Below are 22,990 nucleotides of genomic sequence, written 5' to 3'. Positions count from 1 at the left end.
TACCAAAATTTAAAAAACAGGCTCTTTAGAAAGTCTTTTGGTTGGCATTTAAAAGGCAGCTGACCACCATATTATTACCAGAAAGTGTCATAATCAAATTAAAGACAGGCACCATGAGGCTTTAGTTCATGTGCATTTACTGCTACAGTGACACTTTGCATTGTAAACTCCCAGTTATCTGGGACTCAAGCAACCAGCATTTGATTGGCTCGTATGCTGGCATATGAGCCTATCAAAAATCCCAAAGGGAAGCCTCTGCTGTTCCGCACTGAACAAAAGAGGCTCTGCTTTGTGATTTCTGATTGGCTCGTATGCCAGCATATGAGCCAATCAAAAATTGCAAAGAATATCTCAAGCAACCATAACATACACTTAACCAGCATCTACCAATACCCATTGGTGCCGGTTAAGTGAAACTTTATTGTACTTGTACAGTGCTGTGGAGAACTTCTGCTCAGTATGCAGAGTTGAAGTTTTTTGTCATTAGACTTGTGACCCCCCCGCCCCAATTAGACTACTGTGTAGTAAACTGCATTATAGTAAGATAAAATTATGTACCTCTCTTTACAGCTGGAAACACTAGCTAAGATTATTTTATATCAGATGGTCATTACATTGAGAAATTTGCTATAGGTTCATAGGTAGGTACTAGGCTATCAGCACGAGGGCCAAAGTAAGCCTAGCCAACAGTGTCTTGGCTTTCACCACCCATGTAGTGTTAAATTCCTGCCTTTTTATCGAGCAGAGCCCCAGACATGATCCCAGGTGTGAATTTCCGATTACCCATCCACTTATCAAGGTTTTTCTTGAAGAGTGCTAATGATGAGCTCTGCTTGATGTAGATGGGAATTTTGTTCCAAAGCATGGAAACTCTCTGGGGCAAGAATCTATCCATCCAGCATGTCCTATTTATTGTTGTGGTGAGGTTTAGGTCCCTAGAGCGTGTAACTCAGGGAGATTGTGATTTCTTTAAGTGGAGCATGTCCATCAATTCCTGATTTGACATAGCTTTGTATGTCATACAGAGGTCTCCTCGAAGTAAGCGGTATGCGACAGTAGAGTTGGAGTTTCTTGAGCTGGTCTGCATAGGACAACTGTTTGAGGCCAGCAATCCTCTTGGTGAGGTACTTTTGGGGCCTCTCCAGTTGTTGTAGGTGTCTTGTGTGTACATCCCAAACGGGGCATTGTACTCAATGAGGGGTCTGATAAGTGATGAGTAGAGAGGGACAATGACTTCCTTTTTTCTCGATGTTAACTCTTTTGTGATTAGGTGGGCCACGTAGAAAGATTTTCTGACCACTGTGGCAATGTGATTATCAAAGGAGAGGTTACTATCCACTTGGGTCCCAAGGTCTCTTATCACACTTTCTCTGTTAAGAGAACTTCCCCCTAATTAGCAATTCATGAGTATCGTGTTTTTACCAAAAGGGATAACAGTGCACTTTTTGGCATTTAGCTTGAGGCCATGTTTTTGGTATCAGGTGTCTGTCTCGGTGAGGCCCTTTTGCAGGATGTCTACGTTGGCAGGGGAATAGATTATGGTACCCAGTTTGAAGTCATCTGCGAACTTGGTTACCCATAGACTCTCAATGTTCACTTGCACTTCCGATAAGTATAAACCGAATAGAAGAGGTCCCAAAACTGAACCCTGGGACACTCCACTTGTCACTGGTTTGTAGTCAGATATGGAGTCTGCAACTCTCACTGTGTGGGTTCTGTCCGTGAGCCAGTTGGGCACCCATCTCGTGATATAAGGGTTTATGTTAAGGTTGATGAGTACATCTAGGATTCCTGAATGGGGGATAATGTCGAAGGCTTCAGCGAGGTCCAGGTAGGTTGTGTGGACCACCTTGCCCTAGTCTATGGCCTTGGTAACCGTTTCAAAGAAGTCTACCAGATTTAGGAGACATGATCTACCCTTTACAAATCCGAATTGGGTAGCATCCAAAGTTTGGAGGTTACCAATGTCTTTGTTTATGAGTTCCATGATGATACATTCCATGGCCTTGCAGACCAGGTTGTCGGGCTAATAGGTCGATAGTTCCCGGGGTCTGTGGGGTCTGTGGTGGCTCCTCCTTTGTGGAGTGGGATAACCGTTGCTGTGCACCATTCAGTGGGCACATAGCCTGTGGTGAGGCTGTGATTGAACATGGAGTTTAGGATGAAGGCTAGTTAATTTTGGAGTTCGTGCAAGATGCAGCCTGAGATGTTGTCCGGTCCCATGGATGCTGTGTTTTTGGCTTTAGAGAGTGACATTTTTACCTGCGCATTTGTGATTAAAGGGGCTCTACAATAATTTGATATAGTTATATATTTTGTGACATTCTGTTATAGCTCAGTGCAGATCTGGGTGTTGCCATGGAGATTCTTGACATAGCTAAAGAATGTCTTGTGGTTGTCTTTGGAATCTGTGGCAATTTTTCTTTCAAAATTCTCTTTGGAGGATTTTATGAGGGAGCTTGGCTTCTTACTGAGGCTTGTTAAGGAGTTCCTCCATTCTTGGGTTTTTACTCTCTTTTGCAACAGTTTCTTCCTTCTGTTGTAGAGTTTGTTAATGGCAGAGGACCACCAGATTGGCTTCCTTTTTTGGAGGAGAGCGTCTTGGTTTTGTTGGGGATAGCACGATCCATGCACTCATGCAGGTGCTTGTAGAGCGCATTTGTGTAGGATTGAGCAGTCGTGACTATTATCCATCTGCAGGGGCGTTGCGAAGTTAGCCACCTCAGTTTTGAGTAGTGTGAAGTTCACTTTGGAGAAAATGTTTACGATGGTTTCCTTGTGTGGGGGTGGGGTAAGGATGTGGATATCTAGGGTAATTAGTTCATGGTCTGATCTAACAAGCAAGGAGTTGATCTCTGGAGTTGAGCACCGGTTACCCATGTTGGTAATGACCAGGTCCAAAATATTGTTGACCCTTGTGGGGGTGTTGACAAGTTGATCCAGGGCATTAGAGTTTATAAATTCCAGGAATTGTTGAGCAAGGGGATTAGTACAAGAGTAGTTTTCCCAGTTTATGTTAGGGTAGTTGAAATCGCCCATTATTATGGTATTTGGTTGGACCCTCAATTTTTTCAATGTCTCCAGGAACAAGGAGTGTGGGTCCTGGGTCATGGTGGGAGATCTACAACAAGCTACAATTTGGCATGCATTTTTGCCCAGGGTTAGTTGCACTTGGATGATGTCAGAGGCATCATGTTGTGCAGCTAGCCTGGAGGTGTGGATGTCCTTGATGAATATGGACACACCTCTGCCCTTAGTGTTTCGGTCCGGGTTTTGTGGCCGAAACGAGTGGTATGAATTATAGCCTGGTAGTGCTGGGGTGTTCTCGGGGGGCCTTGAACCAGGTCTCAGTCATTGCACAGATGTCTATGTTCTCCATTGTGAGGAGTTCCTCGAGTGAGTGCATTTTGAGGTTTAGACTCCTAGTATTGAGCAGCATTGCCCTCAGTTTATTGTCACCTGTAGTTCTTATGGTGGTGGGTTTGTCTTTTGAGCCCTGCCTAAAAGAGGCACTATGGGGTCAGCAAGAGCCTTGGGCAATATCCTGAATCCCAGGGGTGACAGATGCAGGCCATCTCTGGTCAAGCTTGTCAAACCAGGCAGACAGATACTGGATCCCCTTTGAATGAAACCAGAAGCTTAGCCAATTGCTGAAGTTGATCATCTTATCCTTGTACTGTGGTATCATTCTTGGTGAAGGCAGGATGCTACTCAGGCCTAGAGTCATACCTGCCTGGGCTACAAGATTGGAGAACTCTTCCATGTCTCTTTTCATGTAGTTCAGGGAGGTATGTCTCAGGTCATTTACACCAACATGGACAATGACAGAGTCATATTTGTACTTGCCTTGCAGTGACCTGAGTGCATGCATTCTGTGGCAGATTCTGGCACCCGACAAGAAGCTGACAGTAACCTTCTCTTTCTCCAGCCTGGTGAGTGGGACATCGGTGTGCCTGACTATAGAGTCACCTATCACTAGTGTGTTGGGTATTTTGTTTTGCCTTACGGGCTGTGGTTGTGTGGCACACCAAGTTTGTGGGCTATGTGTTTGGCGTGTGTTGGTGGGAGGAGGTTGCTTGTGTGTCTGCTTTGGAAGTCTCTGTTGCCTAGGCAGATTTAGATTTTTATTCAGAGCCTCTGTATATGTCTTGGTATTACTATGTGTGGGTTTTGGAGGTGTTGGTTTAGTAGGTCTATGCGAAGCGAGTGGGGTGCTGTGAGTTATTACCTTCACCCTCTTGACTGTCTGTTCCAGTCTTGGGTGGAGAGAGCTTTGGCTCTAGATTAGCTGTACAAGTGCATCTCTCGCCGGTATTAGTGTTTGGTGGTAGGAGGGGAGGGTTGTCTGTGTACATGAGGCAGTTGTAACATTGCCTCAAGATGCCCAAGTTCATCAGGTAGGCTGGAGAGTACACCGGGAGCTGTCTCTTGGACATGCCTGAATAAGTAGTAAAGACTGTTTACTTTTGTTAAGTGGGGAAGTAGTCAAGTAGGGAAGTATATAGACTATTCCCTCCAGGCAGGTGAAGGGGTTGAGTGCTGGGGGTTATTTAGTGCTGCAGCAGATTTAGAAGTGCAGAGCTAAAAGGTGCAGGTCTGAGTGCTTAGGCTGAAAGACTGACTAGTTATAAGGGAACAACTGAAGAGCAGACTTTGTGGAGCCGGGGATAGTTAACCCTAGCTAACTGATGCTGTGTCGTGCGCAAAACTGCTCAAATGCGGGGTTTTATAGCAGAAAGATGAATGGGATAGAAATTAGCCCAAAATGGCCAATAAACTACAAATGCTGAGCTGAAAACCACTCCTCCAGGGACAGATAGGCTGCTCAAAGCTCCCCACTCTCACTGGCGAACAAAAACTTCCTTTTATCAAAGTAAGGTATGGGCAACACAAACTACAATACAGCCCAGGACTCAGCAAACTCTGAAAACTGGACTCTACTAGCTTCAGAAAGGCAGGAAACAAGTGTAGAATAGGTTATTTTTTTATTTTTTTTTTTTAAGAAGTCAAGGCAAATACAACAAAATAATCACTTTAAAGCACAGTAAAACGGCTACAGCACTTGTGTGTAGCCTACAACAGTTAAAATAGTTTAAATGCTCATAGAAATGATTTTAAAAGTGCAAACAGTAAGTACAATAAACAGCAGAAATAGGCTTTTTAATACCAAATAAACGCTAGAAACAGAGCGTTTAGGCAGAATTAGCAGTAACTAGCAAGAAACAAGCCAAAAAAGTGCTTAAACAATCCAAAGTCTCTCTCTTCTTCTGCTGCTGTAGGACTCTGCAGGACACCTGGGCAGGATCTATAATGCTTATGGTCCATTAATGGCAAGCACCACTGTAGTCTTATACAGCCACCTGGATGCTCTGGTTTTGCCATTCATTTCACAAAAAAATATATTTTTAATTTTGTAGAGCTGATAACACTATGTATCTGGATCGTATTACTAAGTTGTTCTTAGAACTTGAGACAAAAATATACTCTTTCTAGGAAATAGTACTTCATGCTATGTATATAGGTTGCGGCAAAATATGCATACTTTACATTCTCTGACAGGAATATCCATATTGTGATTCTTTTGTCTACTTTTTCAAAAAAACTATTTTTTAAGTACAGTTATCAAGTGATCTTGTTTGAAAATTTCATAAGAATATCTTGATGCAGTAGAGACGCTGTCATTTGATGTTAGGGCAGAATACACACCAGAATGTCCTTTGCAAATTGACAAATCCCAACAGTCAGGTGAAAACAAATATGTAGCATTCAGACCTCTTCACGGTAAAATAAATGAAAGCTCTCTTCACAGTATAATTAATGAAAGCTCTCAAAAACAAATGTACTGTTGGGTGTGATTTCTAACCTAAAAGGAGTACATGCTTTGTGCAAAAGTAAATTTGTTTTTTCACTGTACATGTATGCTGATGCATAGACAAACTTTTTCTCTTTAAAATTCAAGCTAGAGCTTCTCCTTTGTCTGAGTGTAGGAACCCAGACCAGTTGTGTTTATGCATAAACATTACAGGAACATTTCCTGAAAATGTAATATATAAAATGCCAAACTGCTTTGGAGACGTATGATTTCAATACAAAGAGCATAAAATAACTTAAAACATCTAGTGTTCTTTGGACAGACTGTCCAAAAAGGCACAATGAGCAGGTTTTAAAGTAATCACATTAAAACATATCACTTAATTTAAAATAACTAAAATTAATAAAATCTCTAACAACAAAACAATGAGGTCTGGAACAAATTAAAAATTATCCTCGAACTATCTCACATAAAAGGTTATGTCTTACCATAACTTGGCATCTGTGCTGTCTTCCTTCATTCCTCCTCATAATAGGGTCTCTGATCCGACTTTCCGATCCGGCTCGGCCACATTCTACAGACTTGAATCAGACTCTCAAGCTTCTCCCTCTTACCCATAATGCACTACATCCAGCAAAGTACCTCAGTTTGCTGATTCCATACATCCATCACCCATACAGTAAAGCAGCGGCAGATGAGTTCGGTCATGGGGACATAGGAGTCCCTTCATAGTCCAGGATCCTCTATAACAAAAAAGAGGCAGGGGGGTGGATGGGTGAGAAAGTGAGGAGGAATGAAGAAAGACAACACAAATGCCAAGTTATGGTAAGACATAACCTTTTAATCTGATGTTGTCTTCTTCATTCCTCCTCACAACAGGGTCAGAGTCCCCAGACACGTAGACCCCAGGTGGCCCTCATGGAAGGATATGCAGGAGCACCATCAAACTAAAGGAGGCCCTGCTCCTGGATACGATATCCAACTTTTAGTGATATCCAAAGGTGCATCTGTTAGACCATGTCACTGTCGTGCAAATATCAATAGTGGTTTTAGAATAGAAAGCAGTAGTAGCCATTGCACTGCTGGAATTGTGCTCTAGGACGTCTAGGTAATTCCAATCCTTTGAGTGAGTAAATGTATGAAATGCAGCCAGATATCTATTTTGCCAAGAAAATTTTGGACACTGCTTATCCTAGTTTACTAGATGAGAAGGCTACAAAGAGCTGGTTCGATTTTGTGTTGCTTGGTACTGTGCAGGTAAAAACAGAGTAGTCTATGAACATCTAGAAGGTGAAGAACATATTCCCTTTTACTGGAAAAATTTGGAAAGAACACTGGTAATTGGAGGGATTGGTATTGTTCTCAGTGGCTACTTTGGGCATAAAGGAAGGACTGATGCGTAGAGAAACCCTGCCCTTATGAAACACTATGTAAGGAGGTTTGGAGGTTAAGGCTTGTAGTTCAGAAATTCTCTTAGCGGAAGTTATAGCCACCAAAAAGACAGTCTTCCATGACAAAAATTTTATGTCACAACTTGCAGCTGGTTTGAAAGGCCCCTGGGTTAAAGCCTGCAACATGGCAGTGAGATCCCAAGGAGGGGAGGTGTCCTTGATGGGAGGCCTGAACAAGATAACACCTTTCATGAAGGATATGCACAACCTAAAAGTGAGCAGAGAAAAAGACAGACTTGCAGCATGGAAATTAGAAATAGCAGCTAACTGAAGCTTGATGGTTGAGAAGATAGCACCCTCCTCAAATAGAGTACTAAGAATAGTGTGTAGTTTGACGCACCTAAGGTGTTAGCTACTGTCCAGCACCTCTGTGTTTATCTGATTGCCTGAGGCTCTATTTTCTCTGTTGTATTTCTGGTACAAAGACTTACATTTCTGACAATTTGTGCTCAGTAGCAGAGCTGAAATACCTGGTTGTATTTGATTCTACAACCATCTGGATATACCAAACTGATATAAATATACTTTTTTGCACTTGTTCTGTTTCAGTGATAGTTAACAAAACTGTACTGCATTACTGATTTGCTTCATGGTTTACTGCTGGCCTCCGTTTGCATTTGGTTCCACCCTCCCACCAAATTGTTTTACTCAAACTTGATGGCTTTTGAATTGCCCTCCCCTACTGTAAATTTGACTGTGGTCACACCTCCCGTTCCCATCTCATTTGCTCATGCAACAGAGTACAGTGAGATTTGGGAAGGAATACCCCCCTTGCTTCTTTGCTGTAGGACACTCCTCCCAGTCCATCTCATCAGCTCAGTCTATTGAATACAGACACAGTGTTTGGGAAGGAAAACCTCCTCAGTTTCTTAATCTTCAACTATCTTCAGTTTCCTCCCTCTCCACCTACAAAAATTTTTTACACTTTATTCAGCTGCTTCTACTGTAACTGTGTACCTCCTAAGTTACCTTATTTTTGCTTTGCTGCATGCTCTTACGTGCTCAACTGCTCTTATTCTACTGCATTTATTACTGCTTGTTAGTAGCCTGATTAAATTTGTCTGTTATTCTAAGCATCTTAGTTTTGGTTTTAGCACTTGGGCTTCAGGCCAGCTACTTGACATTTAAGGCGGCGTTTGTGGTGTTCACTCTTGTGTACAAACCCTTATCAAACCCTCTCTTTGCAAGTCCGCCCAAGTATTCGGAACACCATGTCTGGACAAATCCCATCAGTATTGCCAGCCTGGTCGACATGGGCATACTGAGACAGTGTAGCAACTGCCTCAGGTTTACTGAGGGCCCCCTTCTTCTAGCACATAGTTCTTCTACTTGAGAGAAATGCATCTACACCAGTAACCTGGAATCCGTGCTCTCTCACACCACAGTCAGTACTCATGAAAAAGAGGGAACTGCCAGCACAAACACCAAACACATCACATAGCCAAGCACAAAACACACCCAGCTATGCAGAGGTCCTCAATAAAAGCTTACCTAAACAGCAGAGACCACCAAAGCACACTCACAAACATTCCACACACACAACACCAAACATCACATACAGTAGACAACACACCAGTGTCTCACAAACACAGCCCATAAGGCAAAACATAAATCAACACAACACACACGGCATAACAAAGCACACAAACCAGTCATTGACGACTCAATTGAGACACACACCAATGTCCCCCTCGCAAGGCTAGACAAGGAGAAGGTCACGGTCAGTTGTCTGTCTGGTGCCAGAATCCAACACATCACGCACTTAAGTCTCCCCACAAGTACAGGTACGACTCTGTCATTGTCCATGTTGGTGTGAATGACTTGAGATGTACCTCCCTGGCCTACATACAGAGACTTGTCTGAGCTCTCAGTTGTGTGTCGCAGGCAGGTATGACCCTAACCCTAAGCAGCATCCTACCCTCACCAAGACTGATAACACAATACCAACAAAAAAATAACTGACTTCAACTGGCTTAGTTTCTGGTGTCATTCCAAGGGGATCCACTGACTGTCTGCCTGGGATAACATGGATGACAGGCTCAATGCTTTGACAGAGATGGCCTCCACCTGTCACCCCTGGGATTCCGGATCCTGGCCAAGGCTCTTGCCTCTCCCATTGTGCCTTTTTAGGCAATATTGCAAAAACAAATTTTCCAACATAAAAGATCTGTCAATAAGCAAACTGAAGGTCATTGCTGCTTAACGCTAGGAGCCTTAACCTGAAAATGCACTCACTGGAGGCCTCTCATCGCACTGAAAGATGTTAACGTCTGTACGGTCATGGAAACTCGGTTCAAAGCTGTGGAGAGCACCACTGCCTTACCAGGCTATGCCCTCATTCCACACATTCCAACCCCAAAATGAGGTTGGGAAGACTATGGGTGGTGGAGTCTCTATCTTTAAGGACAGGTACACTTCCAGACTTGTTTGCCAGCATGATACACTGGAACTACTCCACATGCAAATGACAGTTGGCAAGACACCTATCGAAGTTACAGCCAGCTACAGACTCCCCTCCATGACTCAGGACACCCACTCCTCCTACCTGATCTACATGACTCCATCAATTTACCCCCTAACACCCTCATCATTGGTAACTTTAACTACCCCACCATAGACTGGGTGCACTATTCGTGCACTAATGCACTCAGCCAAAGATTGCTTGGCTTCATCAGTTCTAACACACTAGACCAGCTTGTTTCATCCCCCATAAGGAGAGAACATTTTGGACTTGGTTCTCACCAGCATAGGTGACCACTGCACCACTCCCACAGTATGTTCTTCCCTGGTGAGTTCAGATCATCAGTCTGTCTCATTTGAAGTTTCTATCCTACCCCCCCCCCCCCCCCCCAGCCATAACCAAGCTAAAAAACTTCTCAAAAGTTGACTACAACCTCCTAAGGGAGGGTATCAGTAGCTTCACACCACCACCCCCCTCAGAGGATTTAGATGATAATGCTGAAGAGTACATCAATGCAGTACACTAGCAACTGTACAACTGCATGGACTCAGCCATACCCAACACAACTAAAACCTCTCTCTCATGGAAACACAGACCTGTCTGGTGGACTTCCTCTATCAACAGGCTTTACAACAAAAAAAAAAAAAAAATGTTGTCCAAGGGTAAAAAGGAACAAATTCCAAATTGGAAAAACTCCCTCCTTAGCTTCAACAAGCAAATTAGATCACTAGTGAAAACCTCCAAAGCCAATTATGAAGCAAAACTAGCCCCTGAAACAAAGGGAAACCACAAAGCCTTCTTCAGTTACATCAGGAACCTCCATGGCAAAGCCCACTTCTGTTCCGAATTAGCACTTAATGGTATCACTTACATTGATCCTGTTGACTTAGCCAACCGGCTAGCAGATAGGTTCAACTTCACCCCCCCATCCCCCAATGGCAGTTTCAACATCCCAGATACTTGTCCCGCACGTCATATCTGTAGATCAAGTGTTAAAGGCCCTATCCAAGGCAAAGAACACAGCTTCCATGGGACCCGATAGTATCCCAGGCTACATTTTGCACCATCTCCAGCAAGAACTAGCTTCGCTATTGAGCACCCCATTCAACTACAGGCTTCATTCCAGCAGAGTGGAGAACTGCCATTGTCATCCCCTTGCACAAAGATGGTGCCACTACTGACTCTGGAAACTATTGGCCCATTAGCTTGACAAGTCTGATCTGTAAAGCCATGGAGCATATTATTATGGATCTCAAATAAGAACATAGGCAATCTCCAAGCACTTGATCCCACCCAGTTTAGATTCGTCAAGGGCAGATCTTGCCTGTAGAACCTGGTTGGCGTCTTTCAGACCATCACCAAGGCCCTGCATGGGGGAAGTCAGTACACACAGCTTACCTTGACTTGGGCCAAGGCCTTTGGACACAATACCCCACTTGGCCATCATCGAAAAGCTAACTTGGCGTAACACTCTGTCATCAGGTGGGTAGCCAACTGGCTCACCGACAAGACCCACAAGGTCTAAATAAGCACCTGCACCTCTGACAGCAGACCTGTCACTAGTGGAGTTCCCAGGGATCTGTCCTGGGACCCTCACTGTTTGGCAACTACTTCCGAGGTCCAGGCAAAGACAAAATGTCTGTGGCTGAACAAGTTTGTGGATAACTGTAAGTTGGGTACGGTGTTAACATAATGCAAGAGGGTTTTACATCAGCTAATGACTAGTGCCAAAGTCATGGCCTCAAGTTAAATGCAAAAAAGTATATCATACTATTCAGCAACAATATGGCCTCTACTGATTACCGCATCAACAGCAAGCCCTTAAGTACACAACCTGTGGTGACAGACCTGGGTACTCAGGTTGACAACAATCTCACATTCAACCATCATGTACAGCAGCAGTGGTCAGAAAAGCCTTTTACTTGGTTCATCTCATAAGTAAAGGGATTGCATCCAGAAAAAGAGGAGGTTATTACTTCTCTATACTCTTCCCTCATTACACAAACAATAGAGTATAACGTCCCATTTGATATGTACCTCTCCAAACATCTGCACCAACTGGAAAGGCAACAGAAATAAATCAAAAGAGAATCCATGGCTTCCAACACCGGTCTTTCACAGACAGACCATGTCAAATTACTATCACTCTACTCGGTATCCTACAGATTTACTCAGTGGTGATCTGTGTCACCTACAAGGCAATCTTGGACCCTGCCCTACTAGAGATGCTCCACATCCGTAAGTATAACTCCTTGGGCATTACCTGCTTGAAAGGCCTGAATCTAATACGAGACCACAACAAAACCCTACTGAAGAGACAGATTCGTCTCCCAGAGGTTGCCACATCTCTGGAACAGACTTCCCATACACGTCAGAGTACCTCGCTGACCCTCTTCAAGCACAACCCTGATAAGTGGATGGGAAACCACAAATTTGTTCCAGGTGTTCTACCAGTGTCCCTCATTGACAGAGGTGACCAGGGCTAACTGAAGTTAGTTTTTTGGGGAGAAGCTCTTGGCTAGGCTTGTAACAGCCTCGGGGGCCATTAGCCTAGAAACTTCCTATAATGATCTGAAACTGGTGCTGAGAAAGGGTCAGTACTTTTGCGTGTGGCCGAAATGACAAATCTCTTCTGCATATACTGGTACAGACTTTTTGGTGGAAGCCTTTTGCGAGGCTAGAAGTATCTTTCAGACCAAAAAGGTAAGCCTGGGCTGTCTCATTAGGGCTGGAAATAGAGAAACCAAGTGGTCAGGTTAAGGGCACAAAGATTTGGATGTTGCATCCCTGACTGATGAGAAAGGAATCCTGACTTGGCTCCAGTATTCCAAGAAGGATATTTCAGATGAGACCACAAGAAGGGGAACCACACCTGTCGAGGCCAGAAGGGGCAATGAGGATGACAGAGCTCTTCAACCTGCACGCCTTCTGAAGAAACTTTGGGATGAGTGGAAGAGGAAGGTAAGCATACAAGAGCCCAGGGAGCCAATCTTGGATTAGTGCATCCTTAGGGATTCCCGGAGGAGGGATCAAAGCAAAGAACTTGCTGCATTTGTTGCTGAGGGGAGAGGCAAAGAGGTCGCAGCAAGGTTGACTACAACGGCAGATCATCATGTTCACCACAGACTGATTGCTCCTGGGTCTGCATGAGTGGTCCTTCAATCTGCCAAGTCTGTTCGCCAGATCGTTTGTTTTCCTGGGATCTGCACTGAAACTAAAAGGTGGTCTGAAGATATTGCCCACTCGCACACTCTAATAGCCCCCCTGTGGCCCCCCTGCATAAGGGGTAAGAATGGGTTCCTCCTTGTTTGTTGATGTACCAGACAGACATATTGTCAGTGTGTGATGCAACAGTCCCTAAGGGGACAGTGTCCTGAAAAGCCTGCAATGTTAGGAGGAATGCTCTCATCTCCAGGACACTGATATGCAACCTGGTCTTGATAGAGGACCACATGCCTTGGACCATCTTACCATTGTAATGCCCCCCCCAACCCAAACTGGGAAGCGTCTGTGGTCACAGTGGCTATAAGTGGGTTGTTTAAGAATGGTCTGCCTAAAAGGAGATTGTCCGACTGTATCCACCAGCTGAGGTGACGCTTGCAAATTGCAGTCAATCTGATGGGAAGGGACAGCAGGTGAAAGAGGATGGACCACTGTGCCACCAACGTCCACTGGAGAACCCGCATGAAGTATCTTGCTAGAAGGACTAAAAGGACAGCTGCTGACATGGATCCTAGGGCTTGTAAGACCATCCATGCAGGAGGGGCCAGTTGGGAAAACAGGTCCTGTACCAGATTCCTCACAGTTGTTACACGGTGTAAAGGGAGAGAAGCTATCTAATTCCTCATGTTAAGCTGTGTCCCTATAAATTCCAGGTTCTGCACAGGAGTCAGGCTGGATTTGCTCAGGTTGATGGTGATGCCCAGAGAATGTGATAACTTGATTACGTAATCCCTGGCTTGGATTATCTGATGACTCGTGGAGAAGTAAGGAGCCATATGAAGTATAGACACACCCAGACTCTTTTGAGCATCAAGTGAGCTGCTACTATGACCATGCATTTGATGAACACCTGGGAGGCTGTGGTGAGCCCAAAGGGCAGTGCTGTGAACTGGTAATGATTGGCTCCCAGCCAGAAGCACAGATATCTCCTGGAGCGGCTGTATTTTGATGCAATAGTAGGCATCCTTGAGATCTATCGAGCACATCCAGTCGCCCTTGTGCACCAGTGGCAAAATGGACTGAACCGTGATCATTCGGAACCTCAACTTCTTCACATATCCGTTCAACTTGTTTAGATCCAGAAAGGATATTAGGTCCCCCATCTTTTTCAGCACAAAAAAGAAGTGGGAGTTGGTACAGAATCCTTTTTGCTCGTCTGGGACCTCTTGGATGATACTTGTTTGCAACAGTTGTGGAATTTCTTGTACTGCCTGCTCCCTCTGACTGGGTGGCACATCAGGAAGGCTTTTGGAGTTTGGGGGAAGAAGAGAAAAGGGAATGTTATAACCTCTGGATATTATGCTTGGCACTCAATGATTTTAAGTCAAATGGGTCCAGGCTGAGTGCAAAGCTAGTCGCTCCCTGACTGCCTCCAGAGACAGACAGTTGGGCAGCATTTCAGAAGTGCTGGTAGGGCTTATTGGGGAAGGTTTCCCTACAGCCCTGATTCTGCGGACCCCCTAAGCCTTTAAGGTGGCATCTATCATCAAACCCTCCCCCCTCTGCCTCTAGAGGGAGGATCGTTGTGCAGGAAAGGCCCTTGAGATTTGTGAAACCACATTTTCTTGCTCCACGTCTGTTCCCGGAGAAGGACCTTGGGGGAGGGGGGTAGAATATTTGATTCCTACTGCAGAAAGGGTCTTCCCATCCTTTTCGCTGAAGGTGAGTGCATCTTAAACCAACAGCACACACAGCGAGGAGCCATCATAAGGGGCGTTCAAAAAGGACCCTTTAAAGGGCTCCATGAAATCACATAGCCTCATCCAAGCAAGCCTTCTTGGGGAAAGTCCTGAACCGGCTGCACGTGAGGTACCCTCCATGGAATGGGATCAACCTCATCAATGAGTTGGTGATGGATGATAAGAGTGGGTCAAGCTTGGGAGAAATTTTCTTAAACTTCTCTACAGGCATGGACTTGGAGAAGCAGAGAGTTCCTTGATCAGATCTCTCTGAAGCTGGGTAAAATGGGGCAGGTATTTCAATGACCTCAGTGCAAAGGTGGCAGAGGCATAAACATGCTTCCCAATCCTGTCCAACGCTCTAGACTCCTTATTAGGCAGATGGACATTAGCAGTTTCTTCTGCCAGCTCTTTCTTAGTGGCTGCCGCCACCACAATGGCATCAACTACGGAACCCTTGCTCGAATGTTTGATATCTGCAGGGGGTACCAGAAACCTATCAGGTCATTTGGGTACGGGCTCAATGGTGTCTGGTTCCTTTCATGCCTGGTGGGGACACTAAATCAACCAGGGCATCTGCTGGGTGGGAGGGTGACTGAGAAAGACATACATGGGCCCGTTCCAAACACCTCCAAGAGAACAGACTCCTGACCCTCGAGGAGGTTGGGCAGACTATCCACCTCTCTGCTTCAGGATCTCTAATATGTCCCCAAAGGGGACATCTTCCGGTGAGAATCAGGAGGATCCTCCCCCCTCATCGAAGTCGGTGCCCTCTGTCAAGGACTCCAATAGGGAGTCAATGTATCTCCTTTTTTGCACGTCTTCCTCCAAAGGGGTTTCCTCAGCTGGGTACTCTGGGGAAGTGACGAAGGAACGGGATCCCGCCTGACCAGGGAGATCTTGGAGTCTGTTTGGTGCAGGTAGACTCATAGCAGGACGAATGGGTTCAAGCCTAGATCAGACAGGGGTACAAGTGTGGACTGGGGGAAATCAGTCATTGGATCTCCAACTCAGGAGAAAAAACATCTCCACTATCTGAAAAGCTGGAAGACCGAGAGAGGTCCTTTCCATCTCCCCTGAAGCCAAAACCACCTAGGGAAAACAGCCAGGACTCACCCTGGATCTGCAACTTCCAAAAGTGACTGGACCCAATCTGTTGAGTGCTGAGGTGCCTAGGGGAAGAGATGGCTCTGAAAGACTGAGCTGACCACATTTCCCCTGGACCCAGCACCGACACCACACTGAATTCACAACAATTTAGTGGATCCACCTATGAGACCTTTGGTAGACGGATAGGTAGGTGAATTACGACCATGTGCAAAATTTGTTGATTCAATATTGAAGAAATATGTGGAACCTGAGGTCCAAGTGTGTAAGGATTCTTGGTCATTTTTGAGTAAAATTGATAGTCTACAATTTAATGAGGAATATAACTTCTTAATGGTGGATGTGAAAGACCTTTATACTTTTATTCCACACGTTAGGTATAGAATGGATAGGTTACATGTTGCGGAAAAATGGAGCATCAGTGACAGAAATTTCCCTGGTGATTGAATTGCTAGATGTTATTCTGTCTAATAATGATTTCATGTTTGGTAATGACTTCTATTTGCAAAAAGTGGTGGTAGCTATGGGCTCCCCATGTGGAACTAGCACAGCAAATTTAGTTATGGCATACTGGGAGACAGAATTTGTGTTTAAACACGAAGATCTGCGTAATTCCCTAGTATTCTATACACTTTACCTTGACATTTTTATTTTATTAACTGGTGACATCAATGTAAGCAATTTAGTAGACTACTTTAATCAGTCGCAGTTTTTGCAATTTACATCTACTTTTAATGCAGAGGAGATTGCCTACTTAGACGTTTGTCTAATAAAGAATAGGGTGCAACAATGTTTTGTAGCCAAGATACAGGAAGAGCACCTATTCTAAGGTCTTCCTGCATTTCTCAAGTTGCCACCCTCACCATCAGAAACGGTCAGTTGTTAAAGGCCAGTTGGTGAGGGCTGCACGTATAGTTAGTCAGGGAAATGAGTTTGTGGATGAACGTTATCTATTAAAAATTATGTTCCTCCTAAGTTGCGACTATCCTGAAGAACTATTAGACTTCCTTGATAGAAGAGGTTAAATCCAAGATGTTAAATAATGTTTATAGTCCTAATCTTGGTGTCAAGCAAATAGGTATAGCTCAATATAGTGTCCTTGATGAAGCTGATCAAGTGGTCATGGACAGTCCCCAAAAACAGAACTGGCAATTATTTAGAATCAACCCAACATTATTTAGGAGACAATCCTAAAGTGTTATTCAGAAGAGGTAAAAATATGAAGAATATGATGGAACAACATTATAGGAGTGTCCCTAAAATTACAGGTATGGGCAAGTGTGAATCTTGTAATTTTTGTAAATATGTTAATGTTGCGAATTTTTTCCACATCAACAACATCCAGTATAAATTAAAACAAAGATTCAAATGCAACTCCAACAATGTTGTTTATTTAGCTAGGTGCCAATGTTGCCCTGCATTTTATATCAGTAAAACAGAACGTAGACTCCGTGACAGAGTTTATGAACATCTATATGCAATCACTAAAGGGAAAACTGAAAATGCATTGGCGAAACATATTCTGTCATATAAGGAACATAAATTTAAATACAAGATTACAGACCAAGTGCCCTTTGACATCAAGGGTGGTTCCCCTACCTCTACAATTAGAGGAATTAGAATTGTTTTGGCAAATTAACCTAAATGCCTATAACTTTCCAGGCTTAAATAAAACTTGCTATATTAGCTGCATTTTGAAATTGAAAAGTTTACAAAGATGAGTGTGTTCATTAAATGACCTTTTTATTTCATTTGCAGCTACTAGAGTTAAGTTTATTTTCTGAGTTCTGTATATTTGTAATAGTGGTGTCCATTAGGAGGTTTCAAGTAAAGTTTATCTAGTTTAGCAAGCGATATGGGCTGTAGGAGTTAATAATTACTGTTTACTGTTACCTTTATTGTCCAGAAAAAAATGTAAACTCCTAATACTGCTAAAACCACACTTAAGGAGCAAAAAACCACTGTAAAATCCAGTATAAATCCAATGCTCTTTATTGTAGGCAAGCGCTTTCACAACCAGCCGTGGCTGCTTCCTCAGACCAAAGATTACAAAAAAAACTTCATCCCAAACTTTAAAAGCCTTGAATCCTGTCACATGACTATGACCAATTAATTAATTAAATGAGTTAAAAGAACAAGTACATTCAAAATGCAAATGCACTCAAGGAAGAAAGCGGTTTCATTAGTGATTTACAGATAGGGTAGTATTAGTATGTTAGATAGTATAGCAGGTTATTTATTTTTATATATATAGAATTTGGCGCTTTTCCGTTATCGGGACAACACTTACAATGCGCTAGCACATGCACGCAATGATCACACAGCAGTTAGCCCGGAAGCAGTTGTTCATGGCTAAAACACACTAAAAGATTATACAAGGCACTTTGTAAGACAAACATTTATATTTTGGAAGCGTCTTCACCTTCATTTTTTTTTGTAATTTGCTCATGAGGGAAAAGGGGCTTCGGTGGTCCACTGCATCTGTAAACTATTCAAAAATTAGGCATTCTGTAAATAGATCATTTTATTAGACTAGATACTTCAACAGTTTACTAGTTTTGCACTACATTATTGACAGAATGTGTGCACCAACAGCTTCCCTACCTTATGTCCTTTAGAAATAATAATGGTATAATAATAACAGTACAAGTACTTTACACTCCTGGACATTTTGAGAAAAATTTTTTTTTTTTTGTTATGGTCAGTAGGAGTCACTAAATCTGCAGTCTTTTAAAGCAGAATTCAAAAATGACGGCATAAAGGGACTAAAGAGATGGCAGGTGGGAGAACATACTTGACAGATGTATTAACAGTCGCATACACTGAAAATGGAAGCTTTGTCAAAAAGCACATAAAAGATCATTGTGTCTCTACATTTCTAGTATACTAGAGACATGCAAGACTAAGGCACAGCCAATATAAAGTTGAGAGAGTCACATGAATGTTTCTTCAGAGCTTACAGCTATTAGTTACAAAAGTGATCAAAAGCAGGCACGGATGACATCCATGTAAATCACTTTTTTATTTCATACAACTTCTACACTTTGCTAGTAAAACACAATGTAAAGTGTACACAAATATGACCAAAATAAAAATGTATTAGTAACCTGTATACTCCATTCACAACCAGACATTTTTTTTCTTTCTTTCCCCTGACCTGTATGAATTCAGTGCAAGGTCTTGACAACTGAAGCAATGAAAGGCTTTTTTGGTACTTGCGTGCACGTGCTACTGTGTTATAAGTGTTGCCCCAATAACAGAAAAGTACCTAGTACTTTTATGTACGTTCTTTGTATGTTTCTTTTACATATTATTATATGCTTTTTTTTATATATTGCCTTCAATGAAATTTTGTGCTTTTTGAGTGTATTTGCATTTTGAATGTACTTGTTCTTTTAATAATAAAGAGCATTGGATTTGTACTAGATTTTACAGTGGTTTTTTTGCTCCTTCAGTGTGGTTTTAGCAGTATTAGGAGTTTACGTTTTTTCTGACATTTTCCTTGGTGTGTTTACTCCTATACTTCATAACTGGGCCTCTCCTTTTTTTACTGTTACCTTTATTGTATTGATCAGCATTTGTGCTTCAGATTTAGCAGTCGTGTTCTTTAAGAGAGGGAGTGTGTTTTTAACCTTGTGTCTTGTTCGTATGTCTTGACTGGTTTAGTTAACCACATGACATGATTTTATTTTTCTTATTACTTTGTATCTGTTGTTCTTATCTGAAGTTTGCTTTGTAAGCAAACAAAAAGCGCTTAATTCAATAAACAGCAGTTTACAACTCAGCTCTGCCATTCTTGTCTGTTGCTGATAACTCAGAGTATGCTATTATCTTAGTGTAAGGGAAAGTAAAAACTTACTTTTTTGGGCAGGCTAACTAGCTTCATACAAGAAAACATTTTTTATTGAATCTGAGAGTACAATCTTTTGTTTCTGTGGAATCTGTTGAATGAGTCCATACACTCCCAAGAGCCCACTGCGGTTTTCAGATGTTGAGTTATTGCATTATAAACCACAAACATATACGATGACATATGATCTACAGCCTCTTATTGACTTGCTTTGACAGTTTGCTACTAAGGACATAAATCTGTCATTATGGTTTGTATGTATACTTGTTTATATGAAAGCAGAAATGCTTCTCAGGTTAAGCTTCTGATAGCTCCTAGGATGGTTAATGAAGTTGGAGGAGTCAAGGGCGACTTTGTGCAATTTGTGGAGGCCCACACTGACTATATCACAGAATCTGTTATAGTGATGCGCCGTAACAACTGTTCTTGGGGCAGAGCTACTACTAGACCTTCATCTAACTTAAGAAAAATGGCAATTTACCACAGAGAAGCAAGGCTACGAGTTTGTAGTAAGCATCATACTACAGCTCTTGATTTGATTTCCTTAGTCTCCTGTGCAACTTTCAGCAAGTCACTTAATCTGATACTCCTTCCAGGCTTCCAACACTAAATGGACCTTAAATCAAGTGGACAGCCAAGCTGATAAATATACAAATTTTCTGAGGGATATGTATGCCCCATATAAAAATACTCAAAATGGAAGCGATAAATTGCTACCTGAAGCTTCAGTTGTGTTGAAGGCGGCCTTATTGGGAAAAGAAGCTACACATCCTCCATAAAAGCATTTTACATTTCACCCCATCAGAATTCAAAGAGCAAGCCTTTGCTCAGGCAACCAAATAAAATTCCTGATGAAGTTACACTTAGTATGTATTTTAATGTGCAGGAACACACACAAAAATAAATGCATCTGCTGGAGAAGACCAAGAATGCAGCTAAGACTAGACGGGCAACAAAATAAAAAATTAAACTGGCACAAAGAGTAGCGATGAAATGAGAAGTGATGATACATAATTCTAAAGATCTAGGGCCATAGCCAACATTGGCATACAGGGATAAAAAGCCCCGACTACAATGCACTGGTTTTCGGCCATCTAACCCTTCATTAAAAACAAAATTTAATTTTTTCTGATGCAGGGCTAGCTGCCTAAAATAGGATAATAAAATATACATTCTAAGTTCAGCACTGCTGTTTCTGCTTCATTAATGTATCTTCTGCATAATTTTTCTCTATGTGGTTTCCCTTTTCTCTGCCACCCATTAAGCTTTACTACATCACTTGAGCCCATTTATTCCAAGTGAGTGGGGAGCCACCAAGATAAGTTACAGCTCGAGCTATCCAGTGTGTCAAAAGACAGCATGAAGTGTGCTCCAACCAGCACCCTTACAATGCCAATATACAAGTCCCTAACCCCACCCACCCCCTCAGTGTGGGATGAGGGCAGGCTATTTCCATCATCACAGGGGCTTACAATGCCCTCCCTTCATAAGTGCACGCTCTTGTACTCACTGATTGCTAGCACCAGACCTCCCACTCACACAGAATGGCCATGCTCATATGTCAGTTCTCCTGCTACTAAATTATCTTGGGTCACCTAGGCAGTAGTAAGGACTTTATCTCTATATACCAAAGCTCTGACTTGTCCGTTGTACAGCAGAGCTGCACACAGTACAGATTCAGTCCTATTTGTAGTGTAACCTGTGAAGATTTCTGCACATACTACCAGTTTCTGCACCAAGGATATCTCACTTTCTTCCATATCCCAGAGACGGTGTCAACAAGCCTGGTGAAATTGTGAGAATATGCACAAGTACACATATCAGTCCTGCAATAAGCTGGTGTATCTTATGCCTGTACCTTGCCAGGAATAAGCTTCAGCTCTTCCATGACTCTGACCAGGATAAGCAAGCACCAGAAAATGAATTAAATAATGAAACTAATTGACTGCATGAAGCATGTTCAGGTTATACTACAAGAAAATAAAATGCATACATAATAACATGTTTCAGTCTACAAAGACAGTTTCACCATCATAAAAGCAAAACAAAAGGACATAACCAGTTAAATGTGCAACATGAAAACATTGCAATGGTACTTTTTTGAAAGAAAATGCAGTAAAAAGTAACAACCAATAAATTACCTGTCTCTGATGGAACTAAAAAAGAAGAGAAAACAACCATCAGTCAACACATTCAACATAGTCTATTTTATAAAATATACATGCAATCAATTATGACAAAATAGTTCACATTATTAAGCCCTTCCCTGTGCATTTTGTAAAATTCAAGGATTTACTTCTTAAAAATTACACTCAAATCATTGTAAGGCTGATCAAGAAAAACTATGCACTACTCGTGATAAACTCCTACAAAGACTGCATTGCACTTCTAAATTAACAACACATCAAATCTTTTTTATGCAGTCATCTACACATGGAAACTTTTCAAATCATAAAACAAATTACAAAGTCTTTTTCCACTCTTGTATTAATGAAGTGGGGATGCTGCCATTTTTCATCCAGCTACTTTTACTTGACATCTGCTACAACAACCTGTGAAGCCATGAAAAAGCATGGCAACATGTACACCAACTTTTCTCATCAGTCTTTAATGAGCTGGAATTATTTTGAACTGCAGGACATGCCACTGTCCTTCCACAGGCTAGAACTGCTAATGGCATACTATGCTATAATTTCAAAAGCTTCCAGATGCCCATGCTTTACCATGTTACATTGGTGCATTTATTAGTCATCTTCTTGACATACTGCCATGCAAACACCAGCAAATGAAGAACTTCTATGTCTGTGGGGTAAACTACAGAATGCAATGCATGGGACTGTGATAAATGAAAGTCAGGTCACCCTCTATGACCCAAGTAACCCATAACTTGTACTTGAACTTCCTGGAGGCCCTCACCATTCAACCCAATAATATATTCATGGGCAACTTCAACTACTCAATTATAAACTGGGCTACTCACATGACCCCAAATTTACAGGCCCAGAGATTGCTGGACTTTGTAAACACTAGCAGCTTGAACCAGACAGCCCATACACCCACTAGGAGTGCAAACATACTCTACGTGGTACTCAAGCATGGGAGAACTATGTACCCTCACCCAGTGTAGTGTCCTCTTTGGTAAGGTCAGACCACAAGGCTGTCTCATTAATAAAAAAAAAAAAAAAAGTATGTGACCCCGGCTAACACAGAAACATTTAGGAGCTATTCTAAGGCAAACTTCCTACTGCTAAGTGATAACCTGCCAAAATTTCAACCCTCACCCAAACCTTGAAAATACAGCTGCCTATGCATAATTGTTCATAAAAACCAAGTCAATAAATACCAACTAAGCTGTGCCTAGCTGAAATAAGCCCAGAACCAAACAAACTAAACCCTCCATGGTGGGAT

General features: G+C 42.5%; 1 protein-coding gene across 1 annotated transcript in view; it reads right to left on the bottom strand.

Moving 5' to 3' along the window:
* The window catches only part of ATXN2 (ataxin 2), a 2,781,632-nt gene that overhangs the window by 2,556,803 nt on the left and 201,839 nt on the right, over positions 1–22,990 (bottom strand). Inside the window, exon 9 of the mRNA XM_044068622.1 lies at positions 21,724–21,738. Within this exon, the coding sequence (XP_043924557.1) occupies positions 21,724–21,738 (15 nt within the window). The remainder of the gene's footprint in view (positions 1–21,723; positions 21,739–22,990) is intronic.

The sequence above is a fragment of the Protopterus annectens genome, chromosome 4.part0 (assembly GCF_019279795.1).
Source record: "Protopterus annectens isolate FY-2018-M chromosome 4.part0, PAN1.0, whole genome shotgun sequence".
Classification (NCBI taxonomy): domain Eukaryota; kingdom Metazoa; phylum Chordata; order Ceratodontiformes; family Protopteridae; genus Protopterus; species Protopterus annectens.
This window is presented reverse-complemented; position numbering and strand designations above follow the sequence as displayed.